General features: G+C 38.0%; 1 protein-coding gene across 1 annotated transcript in view; it reads right to left on the bottom strand.

Moving 5' to 3' along the window:
* creb3l2 (cAMP responsive element binding protein 3-like 2) overlaps positions 1-12,766 on the bottom strand; it is a 74,186-nt gene that overhangs the window by 26,158 nt on the left and 35,262 nt on the right. The window contains 5 exon segments of the mRNA XM_063058281.1: positions 744-802; positions 2,687-2,836; positions 4,330-4,511; positions 8,840-8,927; positions 11,171-11,379. Coding sequence (XP_062914351.1) covers positions 744-802; positions 2,687-2,836; positions 4,330-4,511; positions 8,840-8,927; positions 11,171-11,379 — 688 coding nt within the window.

The following is a 12,766-nucleotide window of genomic DNA, read 5'->3' as shown; positions in this document are numbered from 1 at the left end:
CCCAGAGAACCTGCTCAGGGACACCCCCGTTAAAACTGGCCACTGAAGACCAAGCAGTATTATATCTGTTTTAGGGTGGCCAAAGCAAGCGTGTTTTAGAATCACATTAACCAATTTCACTCCACATGATTAGGCATTACATTATTTACTGCTTTTCTGATGAGAAAAAGCGATACATGAATTGTGACACTGTGCTCAGTTGAATGTCTGGAAAAGTGGAGATCACCATAATTTTCATGAATGAATGGCAATTTTGTTTCATTCCAAGAAAATCTATCTTCCTATATGCAGTACTGAAAGTAAGGTGAGCAACACTATGTAAAACAATATCTAGGTTTTTCACAAGACTTTTTCATCAAAACTTCATCATGGCCAATATATTATTTTCAAAGTGAAGTTATTATGTCCCACCAAGAAAATGTGTTCCCACCTTCATAGTTGTATTTTCCTGCTGTGCATGAAATGGTTGAGCCTTTTCTGTACAACAAATTACTTATTTTTAGTGTATCTTCATGGAATATACAAATAGCCCTCTTCAAATAATGCCATGAGATTTTTTAAACTCATCTATTAATCAGGATGACAAACCTCCAAGAGACAGCATCCCCGAGATCCAACAATCTATTTATTTATTTATTTATTTTTTACACAAAGAGTTGAAAGTGATATCAAGTAAGCAAATCTATAGCAGAGGGAGAGGAGCAATACAATCAAACAAGCTTAAGTATATGTTTCAGACGTACTTTTTCTCCAGTGTATCCATGTATTCTTTCTTCTTCCTTCTGCTCTCTTGAGCAGAGATCTGCAGAAAACAAGTATCAGAAAAACAGAATATTAGCAACATAAAGCATAGAAATAGGCCCTTCAGCCTAATGTCCACACCAACCAAGGTGCTCACAGACCTGAGGAGAGCTAAGGTACCGGTGACCCCTGTTTCCATCCAGGGGGTCAGTGTGGACATGGTGGAGGATTACAAATACCTGGGGATACGAATTGACAATAAACTGGACAGGTCTAAGAACACTGAGGCTGTCTACAAGAAGGGTCAGGGCCGTCTCTATTTCCTGAGGACACTGAGGTCCTTTAACATCTGCCGGACAATGCTGAGGATGTTCTATGAGTCTGTGGTGGCCAGTGCTATCATGTTTGCTGTTGTGTGCTGGGGCAGCAGGCTGAGGGTAGCAGACACCAACAGAATCAACAAACTCATTCATAAGGCCAGTGATGTTGTGGGGATGGAACTGGACTCTCTGACAATGGTGTATGAAAAGAGGATGCTGTCCAAGTTGCATGCCATCTTGGTCAGTGTCTCCCATCCACTACATAATGTACTGGGTGGGCACAGGAGTACATTCAGCCAGAGACTCATTCCACCGAGATGCAGCACAGAGCGTCATAGGAAGTCATTCCTGCCTGTGGCCATCAAACTTTACAACTCCTCCCTTGGAGGGTCAGACACCCTGAGCCGATAGGCTGGTCCTGGACTGATTTCATAATTTACTGGCATAAATTTACATATTACTATTTAACTATTTATGGTTCTATTACTATTTATTATTTATGGTGCAACTGTAACGAAAACCAATTTCCCCCGGGATCAATAAAGTATGACTATGACTAAACTTGTCCCACGTGCCAGTATTAGGCCCATATCACTTCAAGCCTTTTCTTTCCATGTATCTGTCCAAATGTATTTTAAATCTTGATATTGTACCTGCTTCAACTACTTTCTCTGGCAGCTTGTTCACATACCCCCACCATGTGCAGGAACAAGTTGTCCCTCAGGTCCCACTTAAATCTTTCCTACTCAGTTAATCTAAGCTTTCTAGTTTTGTTTGTTCCCTTTCCCTGGGAAAAAGGCTATGTGCTGTCATCCTTTCCAGGCTCCTCATGATCGTACACAGTTCTCTGAAGACCACAAGACATAGGAACAAAATTAAGCCATTCAGCCCACCAGCCCTGCTCCAGCATTCAATCATGGTTGATTTATTCTTCATTCTTCTGCCTTCTCTCCATAACCTATGCACCCTTACTAATCAAAAACCTAAGGTCTCCTACTTTCCAAGGAATAAAATCCTAGCCTGTCAAACCTCTACATATATAACTCAGGCCCGCAAGACTTTGGAAAATTATTGTTACTCATTTGCTATCTTTAGAATACTATATTTAGGATGGAGAATAGATGATGAATTATAATCATTATCTTGAACTTAATTTTTTTTCTTATTGATAATTTCATTTATATGTGAGAATGCCATTAAGTGGCATTTACCAATAACCTGATTACCAATGCCAACTTTGGGGTGCCATCAGGATAACTCAAAAGCTGGCCATTATTTCTGGAGGCTGGGTGGAAGAGATTAGGGACAAGCATTTAAGAGAGCCTAAGGGAAGCTGGACAGTCAATTCTGTAGGAATAAGTTAAAGGAGTCAGAGGTGGACAAGATGAGACAGACAGAATGAGATTTCTTAAGGTTTATCTACAGTAATTGATCTACTAGGATTAATTTGTGCTGTCACAAACATGTTGCTATTTCTGTATTTCAGCTTATTTTGCATGCAAAGTTTAATAGTTTACTGAGATAAATGAAAGGGTCTGTTTATAAATCCCTAATAGTAAACAAAATGTTCCTATAGTTAGAACCAGGAAGACATAAGCTTGATAAAGAAAGAAACATCTCATTACTTTGTTCTTAATTTTTCTTCGTATTTTCTTGAGTGCTTTCTCTTCTGCTTTTGTAAGTGGCAGTTTGACAGGAACTGGGTATCCTTCAGCAATCAGTGTGCGTTTCTCCTCCTCTGTCAGAATCAAAGGTCCTGATGAACCTTGCAACTTCTAGAGCGAAGAATGATTCAGTTAGATTTAGTTTTAAAGAATTTTATTCAAATCCAACTTATTTGTATAATATATTAACAATTACCGGTTGTGAGTGTGGTTTGTTTTATTTTTTGGAATCTGATGCAGAAGCACATCGATGTAGGATGGATACTCTTCAGAGATTACCACTTGGGCTGCTTAACAGTATCACAGGAAGGCCTAAGCTCTTTCAAAAATAATTTCAGTCTTAATGTAATAGTACAAGTATTGGCCTTGGTTTATTATTGTCACATGTACCAACAGACAGTGAAAAGCTTGTCTTGCATACTGTTCATACAGATCAAATCATTACATAGGGCATTAAGCTAGAATAACATAGAACCAACAGCAATACAGAATAAAGTGTAAAAGCTACCAAAAAAGTGCAGCGCAGGATCAAAACAAGGTAGATTGTGAAGCCAAGAGCCCATCTTAAAACACAACAGGTCTATTCAAGAATCTGATAACAGTTAGATAGAAACTGTCTTTGATTCTGATAGTATGTGCATTCAGACTTTTGTATCTTCTGCCCAATGGCAGAAGGGAGAAGAGAGGAAGGCGTGGGTGAAGTCTTCGATTATGCTGAGGCACTGAGAAGTATGGACATAAACTATGGAGGGGAGCCTGGTGCTGAGCAGTGTCCACAAATCTCTGCAATTTCTCAGTCATGTGTAGAGCTGATGCCATACCAAGCTGTTATGCACCCAGACAGAATGCTTTCTACGGTGCATTGATAAAAATTGGTCAGAGTTGATAGGGACATGCTGAATTTCTTTAGCTTACTGAGGAAGCCGAGGTATTTGTGAGCTTTCTTGGCAATGGTATCAATATGATTGTACCTGGACAGGCCACTGGTAACATTCACACCAAGGAACTTGAAGCCCTCAACATTCTCAACTTCAATACCATTGATGTAGACAGAAGCATATGCACCACCTCCTTTTCTAGTCAATGAACAGCTTTAGTTGACATCAGAGAAAAGTTGTTGTCATGATACCATGTCACTAAGCTTTCTATCTCGTTCCTGTACTTCATCATATTTGAGATGCACCCATTCTGGTGGCATTGCTTGCCAACCTGTAAATGGAGGTAGAGCAGAATCTGGCCATGCAGTTATGTGTGTACTATACAGAGTATAGGGGGCTGTGAATGCAACTTTATGAAGCATCAATGCTTAGTATAATCATGATGGAGGTGTTGCTGCCCATCTTACTAATTGTGGTCTGTTGGTCAGGAACCCGTTTTGAAGCCCCCTTTTTATGACTTCAATGGAAGTAAATTTAACCCAAAATTTAGACAAAACAATTCAGTAAATTTCTCAACAGGTGTATTAAAATTTCTCAAGTTTCAGTTTTCAACCTAACAAACAGGTAGTGCCCTGTACTCAATGCCAGGCTTTGCACGTAGTTCCTACAAGACATGATATAGAATAGGGGTCCAGGTTCACTCATTAGTAATAATTTGTGACTTACATGTGGTGCAGTGAGAAGAGGGGAACTGGACAAAGCAGATGGTGCACGTGTTATAACTTTTCCTGTGGACTGTGGCTCAACAGGATCTGGTGACTGAATAGAACGTGTTGGGCTTTGTCCACCCTCACAGTCGCTGCCATGACTACTTGGTGGAGTTGGTGGTAGTTGCACAATATCTGTTCCTAATGCAAAGAAAGGCAAAGAAGAAAAACATTAAACTAAGTGTTCACCTTATATCGTAAGTAGACTGTCTTCAGGACAGAATGAACCAATTGTACAGACACGCAAAAGATTAAAAACTTGTACTTTCACCAATAGATTTAACCTTGTACAATAAATTTACAATTCATTTATGAGAATAATATTGTGCCCAAGAAAATTAACAATTTCTTCATCTTTTTATGTGCTTTGCATTTCACAAGGTTACTTGACAATGATTACATAAATTGCTTTGACATCAAGCCTTAAATGACTATCAATTTCTTATAACTTAAGTCATTAATGTGCTCTTGAAAGAAGGATGCAAGGATCTTTTAATTCAAAAGATTTAACAAGCCACTGGGAGCTGAAAATAAACAGCTTTGAGTAGGACACTTTCTATTTATTGAGAAATCAATTAAATGCTATGATCCTTATTGCAAGAGCTTGCAGAAGACCAGAATCAATGATTGTGTGATAAAAATAATAAAGATTTAAAAGCCCTATACACTACAAGGACAAATTGAAAAAGATGAAGAGTTCCTGTATTTTGGGTCTTGAAGAAAGTGAGAGTAATAGGAATCCACAGGGAGGGGTTTAAATTAAATTGGAAAGGGGATGACCTTGGCATGTAGTAGTAGAGATGAGCAAGGTGCATAATGGCAGATAACACTAGAGTAGGAAATTTTATGCTGGAGCTGATTACAAGACCTATGAGGAAATCAGAGTTGGATTTTGAATGCAAAGGTACAGACTTAGAAAGTAGTGATGATAATTCAAATATGGTCCAAAAATTGCAGGAAATATACAGAGATATGCAAGATCTGTAGAGTAATGTCAGGAAACATTAATTTTTAAAAACATTAATGGGGAACACTAGAGGAAATAGCAAACATAGGAAGAAAGATCTGAAATGTGTTTAGAACATTCAGTGTGCCCTTGTCACAACCGGCATGGAGGTGTTAGAAGATTCGGTTGTGGGGAATTGAGTTGGTAAGCGTCAGTGCAAGAACACGTGGAGAATAGCAATGATTCGATCACAAGGCTTAGTTTGGTAAAGGAGAAGGGCAAGGAACAATGTGAAGTAGAAACAGTTCTTTGGAAGAAGATTCAGTTTAAAAGGATGAAAGAGGATCTAACCATAGTAAAGTGGAACTCATGAATGGCAGATATCAGAACATTTAAATACTTTCAAAGGGAAGTTATTTCAACTATAGGCCAGCTATAGGTGAAAAAGATGGAGTAAACAAAGCTAGCTATCTGAAAAATGTGATTCAACAAATGAAGTTGATGTAGTGAGTAATTCAAGCTACAACCAAACTGAATATAAGGTGACAGGAGGGGAAAAGAAATGCAAAATAACCCAAAAATAAACACAAGAATAACCAATTCTAAAAATCTTATAGGTGTGAAAATTGCAAGCTGTCAGTAGGAGGAGGCTGGGCTTAATTGGAACCAAGGTAACCAGTACAAAGAGGCAGATGCCAAGGCTGGAATACAAAGTAAGTATTTACAATCAGTCTTTACAAAGGAAAGAATGATGCTAATATTTCCATGGCAGTAGTTATAAATGATTTTTTTTTATATTAAAAAGGGGGAAAATATTAAGAAACCTCTCTATGCTAAAAGAAAACTATACCATGCCCAGGAGGGATAGCAGCTAAATCGCCAAGAGAAATGGGAATGGAGATTGTGAAAGGACTCAATATAATCTTATATTGTATTTCCTAGAAATTGTTTGGAGATGCCAGTGAAATGGAAAACGGCAAATATAATTTCCTTGCTCCAAAGATTTTTATAAACCAGGCAATTGCACGATAGTCAATTTTATCTTGGTGATGGAGAAACTTTAAGAAATAATAATTAGAGAAAGATTACCAACTCAGACTTCTTCAATTGCCGTTAATGGAGAGCTAGCACATTTTTAAGGAAAATTATGTCTCATTGAACCAACTGAATTTCTTGATTAGCAAGTATAGAAGGTTGATGAAACAATGGAATGTATTGTTAAATGTGGGCTAATATCTAGATAGATAAAAGACCAAAAAAAGGCTAGGATTTTCGTTTGGGGTACTCTTTAGTGGCTAGAGAATAATTGCACAGATTGTATTCCTCCGAATTTTGCTGATAGTTCTAATTCCTTCTTCAGGAAAGCAGCTTGAGCAAAAGAAATGTAAGAGAACACTCAAGAAGGAAATGGGGGGGGGGTGCTGAAAAAAAAAACGTGAGGTTGTTCTAGCAGACAAAGTGAAGGAGAATCCTAAGGGTTTCTACAGATATATTAAGAGCAAAAGGATCCCAAGGGACAAAATTAGTCCTCTGGAAGATCAGAGCGGTAATCTATGTGTGGGGCTGAAAGAGATGGGGGAAGATCTAAATGGATTTTTTTTGCATTGTATTTACTTGGGAGATGGATAAAGAGTTTATAGATGTGAGAAAATGCACCAGCAAGGTAATGTCCCCTATATAGATTACAGAAGAGGATGTACTTGGTGTCTTGAGGTAAATTAGGGTGGATAAATCCCCCAGCCCTGACAAGGTGTTCCCTCGGACTCTGTGGGAGACTAATACAGAAATTCCAGGGGCCCAAGCAGAGATATTTAAAGCATTCTTAGCTATGAGTGAGGTCCCAGAAAACTGGAGGATAGCTAATGTTGTTCCACTGTTTAAGAAAAGCTCTAAGAATAAACCAGGAAATTATAGGCAGGTGAGTCTGACATCAGTAATGGGAAAGTTATTGGAAGGTATTCTAAGGGACCAGATAAACAAGTATTTGGACAGATACAGGCTGATTAAGGAGAGTCAACAAGGCTTTGTTCATGGCAAGTCGTGTCTAACCAATCTTACAGAGCTTTGAGGAAGTTACGAGGAAAGCTGATGAAGGCAAGGCAGTCATTGTTGTCTACATGGCCTTTAGCAAGATCTTTGACAAGTTTCCACATGTGAGGTTTGTTAAGAAGACTCAGGCGCTTGGCATTCAAGATGAGGTAGTAAATTGAATTAAGGACACTGGCTTCTCGGAAGAAGCCAGATAGTGGTGGTAGATGGTTGCCTCTCTGACCGGAGGCCTGCGACTAGTGGTATGCCGCAGAGACCAGTGCTGGGTCTGTTGTTGTTTGTTATATATATATATATCAATGATCTGGATGAAAATATGGTAAACTGGATCAGCAAATTTGTAGATGACACCAGGAGTGGGGGTTTAGTAGATAGTGAGGAAGACTATCAAAGCTTGCAGTGGGACCTAGACCATCTGGAAAAATAGACCATCTGGAAAAATGAGTTGAAAAACGACAGATGGGATTTACTGCATACACATGTGAGGTGTTGCTCTTTGAGAGGACCAAACAGGGTTGGCGAGGCCTAATTTGGAATATTGTATGAGGTTTGGTCATATACCTATTGGAAAGATGTAAATATGATTGAAAAAGTGTGGAGAAAGTTTACAAAGATGTTACTGGGATTTGAGGACCCGAGTTATAAGGAAAGGTTCAATTGGTTAGGACTTTATTCCCTAGAATGTAGAAGGTTGAGGAGAGATTTAATAGAAGTATACAAAAATTATAAGGGATATAGATAAGGTAAATACAAGCACGCTTTTTCCATTGAGATTAGGTGAAACTACAACTAAAGGTCACAGGTTAAGGATGAAAGGTGAAGTGTTTAAGGGGAACATGAGGGGAAACTTCACTCAGAGGATGAGAATGTGGAACGAACTGCCAGCACAACTGGTGGATGTGGAGTCAATTTCAAAATTTAAGAGAAATTTGGAACGTATATAGTTGAAAGGGTTATGGAGCGCTCTGGCCTGGGTGCAGGTCAATGAGACTAAGCAGGTTAATGGGTCGGCACAGATTAAATGGGTCAAAGGGCTGTTTCTGTTCTGTAGTGTTCTTTGATTCTATAACTAACTGTGTTACAATGATTCTTGGAAAGGTGGAACAACTTTTTGAAGGGAATTCAAATGGTCGCTTGTAAATATTCCTCCTCATACTGATCAATGGTATCTTATTCCAGGCTCCGTTAGAATAACTACTCGGTTTTCTTTTGGTTAATACCTGCATAGTTGCTGTTTTGTGTCCCAAAAGATTATAATTTGCACATTTCTTTTTATTTATTTGTCCCAGGTAGAATTTGCAGAGGACTGTCACCATATCTGTCTGATGTGAAATCAATTTATCTTGCATAAATTCCTCCACTTTTAATTTTTAATTTCTGCCTTCAAAATTTAAAAAGTTAGCCATGTAGGCATTTAGCATGACTTTAATGCTGGTTCCAGCAATGCCTCTGATTTATCAGTAATCTATCTCACCTTCTTTTGGAGACAGGTTGAGGAACTGATCCACCTCATGGGGCTCCAACTTGATCTTTGGAACAACCTTCTGAGCGCTGCTGTTAGTCTGAAAGAACACAACATGGAAGCATGAAATTATGATCACCAAAGCTATCACCTATAGGGATTAGGCTACATAGCTCTCTTGACTAACACAGATGCAAACAATTTCCCATGGGTTAGTTTTAATTAGAGCCTTTTGAGGAAGTGAGCAATTGTTTATTCAGGAAGCATTTCTACAAACAATTCAAATTGGAAAGGTGTGGGCTCGTATTAATTTAATAGAATTTTTCTATCCTTTGAAGGAAAAGCCAAGACATTATAGCTAAATTTTCCTTCCAAAATTTAGTTCAATTGAAAACACTAGGTTCCAATTTCAGAAGCAAAATATGATCCACGTACAACTCCATATCAAGCATCTAGCTCACGACACTAAGGATCCATCCTGCCCCCTTTTGGTCTAATTCATAACACTGTTAGACCTTATTAAATATCCAACCAGTATGATACCTCTTAGATTCGGGCAGAGGAGCTTACTAGTCAAGTCATACAGAAATTTGCACTTTGGATAATACTTTAATTAACATTGAACCCAAAAGTAAAAATAATCAAAGAAAGTGTTCTGCCGAGTTTCTACATTAATTATTCTGATTCATTGAAATTATTTTGTTACATTTATATTTCACTCCTCAATAGGATTTGGCTAACCATGTGAATGATAATTACTCCGCATAATTAACTTGAAGGCAAACTTGTAATAGGTCTCTGATCTTTGATAGACATTGAGAATTAATATGATCTTTAAGACATGGCACAAAGCGAAACAGCAGGTGTAACAAGCATGAGTGACTGTAAATGATAATCACTATTTAGCTAATGATAATCAAGGAAGTGCAGATACTGGATATGTCTGAAATAAACTGTAAAGGACTGGAAAGACTCAGATCTGTCAGTAGGCATCAAAAGAGAAGCAGAGCTAAAATTTCAGGTTTAAAGCTGTTCTTCAGACATGGGAGAGAAAGTAAATTAGTTTTAAGTTGCAGAGTGGTAGGAATAGGGCTGGAGAAGGTGAAACCATGGATAGAACAAAGGGAAATCTCTGATGGAGCGGAGCTAAGATTGGTGAGTGAGGCAGGCAGCTGCAGATAGGTCAGAGAGTGGTGGGCAACTGGAAGTTCAGGGTTATGCACGCAGAATGAACAAGGCAGTCACCCAATTTGCTTTTGTTTTCTTCAATGCAAAGAAGAACACAATACAAGTATTGAATAGAGTAATCTAACTGGATGAAGTGCAAGTGAATTGTGCTTCACTTCAAGGAACCAGTTGGGTCCCTGGATGGTAGAAAAGGATTTAGGTAATTTTCCATGCACTGCATCTTCTGTGGTTGCACTGGAAAGTATTACGAAAAAGGAGACTCATTGGTGGAGATGAAGAGTGGACCCAAGAGTCAGAAATGGTGCTTTTGAAATGCTGAAAGAAGTAGATGGAATGAGAGCAGGAGAGGAGATATGATGAAATTGTAAAGAATGTAGTGGAAAATTTAAAAGGATGACCCTGTCATTGTCCTTTGCCGATGGAGTGGTATGTGAGAATTAAGCAACTCTATTTTTGTTCTGTCTGGGAGGAAAGGGGTTGAGAGTAAAAGTCTGCAAAATAGATGGGACATAGTCAAAGGCTCTATCAAAATAAATGATGAGAGAATGCCAAGGTTAGTGAAAAACAAAATTCCTCAGAGGCACCTGTCCAAAATGTCTTGTCATCAATAAAGGTAAAGCAGACAAGAAAACACTAGGAAAATGGTAGTCATGGGAATCTGTGGACTCGTAATGAATATTAATCACTGACCTATTTTTTGAGATGCAGACAGAGAAATAGAAGAGAAAGAAAAGTCAGAAATGGACTATATGAAGTTAAGACCAAGGAAGAATTTGCAGTTATAGTAGCAACATTTGAGTTCTATACAAGTGGAGAAAACAGTATGAATACAATGGAAAAAATGGGTTGAAGGTAGGGCTGAAACAAGAATATTCAGTCCACAGCTTGGGATCATTTGGGTGTCATATTATCTTTGAAAGTGAGTGAAATGGGAAGAGAATTTGTTTAGGGTGACAATGTAGCATATAGTGAATTTTTTCACTTACTCTACAAAGCATTCACTTTCCAGCAGGGACCAACATTGCAATAGGACCAGAAATTAGCAATTATTTTGACTTTATCAATTCTAATTGAATTACAGTGTTTTTTTTTAATTCCACAAAAGACCCTAGGAGACCCAGAAAAGCTAATATAAAGACACAAAGTAAGCCTTACCTGAAAAGTGGGAACTGAATCAAGGCCAGACTCATTCACCGAGGATACGCCCAACTTGTATGTGTTTAGTGTAACATCCGGGACTGTAGATGTCACTGCATTTGTTAAGGTGACTGAAGGAGCAAGGCAGTTATCAGAGAGAAGAGCTTCATGTTTCATTGTGATTGGCTTTAGATCAGAGCTCACTGACCAGGATTCACACTCCATTTCTGCAGGGAAGAATTTATAGTAGTTAAACTTTCAGATTTTAAATTTGATTGCTATGAAAATATATAATAATCTTCCTCCTGGCATGATTTCCTAAAGTAGTGTCAATAGTGACATCCAGTACCATTAAAGTGATTGCTCATGCAGCAGATATTTCTTTTCTGTTAGTACCAGTCCATTGAGTCACAGGTTTACTATCTAAACTTTCTGAATATATTTGGCTGCATTGATACTTGCAAACATCAATGATTGCCATCAGCTACTTGCCCAGGCACAAAATAAACACGATAAGAACACTAGCTTCTAGATTCATGTCAATGATTTCTCTTAATATTATTGGTATTCATATGCATTGTGGTTTTAATACATCTATATGCACCTTTGGGTTAGAGTGATAGTTGAAAACAAAACTGACAAATAGGCACAAATTTAGAATTCGAGGAAATGCACAAAGCTACCTTTCCTATTCCTTCTGACATCTCATCAACAAATCTACGTGACTTCTTCAAAATAATTAACCAGCTACAAATTGTGAGAAGGTTTAAGGTTTGGATTTATTGTCATTTATCACATACTTGTTTACACTGCAAACAAAAAATATTGCAAACTTAAGAGGAACCTGTAAAGATTGTTATTTTCCAAAAAACAAAATCAGCTCAACCTGGGGGAAAAAAAACAAAGACTTCACACAGAAAACACAAAAATAAATAGTAATCGAGATTGTTCAGTGGTCTATAGGTGTCTTTTGAATATTAGGTACAGCATTTGTTAAATCATAGTACTCTTCAAGCATTGCTAATATGTTTGACATCTTCAGAAATGTCATGGAAAGGAACTGTAGTTATTAATAGTTGAAAAGAAATGTAGGAAATAGAGGTTCCCTATTACCAATGCAAGGCCTACAAACTTCTTCCTTCAAAACGGGCATCAAGTAACTGGAGTTCTAATTATATTATGATAGAACCATCTAAATTATATTCTAGACGCACAGAGATTTACAATGCATATGGTTGTCTTGGCATTGAATTAATTACCCTGGAGTTCTTACAACTGTTTGAGGTGAAATATTTCAATTTTATATTTATTTCTCAGTGCAGAATCTTCCAAAAGAAGCCCTTTATCTATTTGGGAGGTTTTTTAAAATAAACAATGGATGGGAGGGGAATGGATAGCTATGATCCAAATGTGGTTTGACGGGACCAGACAACTAACAGTTTGGCAAGGACTAGATGGGCTGTAGGGCCTGATTCTGTGCTGCAGTGCTCTATGACTCCAACATTAGGGAACAATGAAATATTCTTGGCCATTAATGCACGCAACTCTGTTATAATTCCTAAATAACTATGAAGGCAGACACTATTTTGACATCAAAATTCATAAAGGTGCAGT

This window comes from Mobula hypostoma, chromosome 9 (assembly GCF_963921235.1).
Source record: "Mobula hypostoma chromosome 9, sMobHyp1.1, whole genome shotgun sequence".
Classification (NCBI taxonomy): Eukaryota; Metazoa; Chordata; class Chondrichthyes; order Myliobatiformes; family Myliobatidae; genus Mobula; species Mobula hypostoma.
Note: the sequence above shows the minus strand (reverse complement) of the source record. Positions and strands in the feature narration are given on the sequence as shown.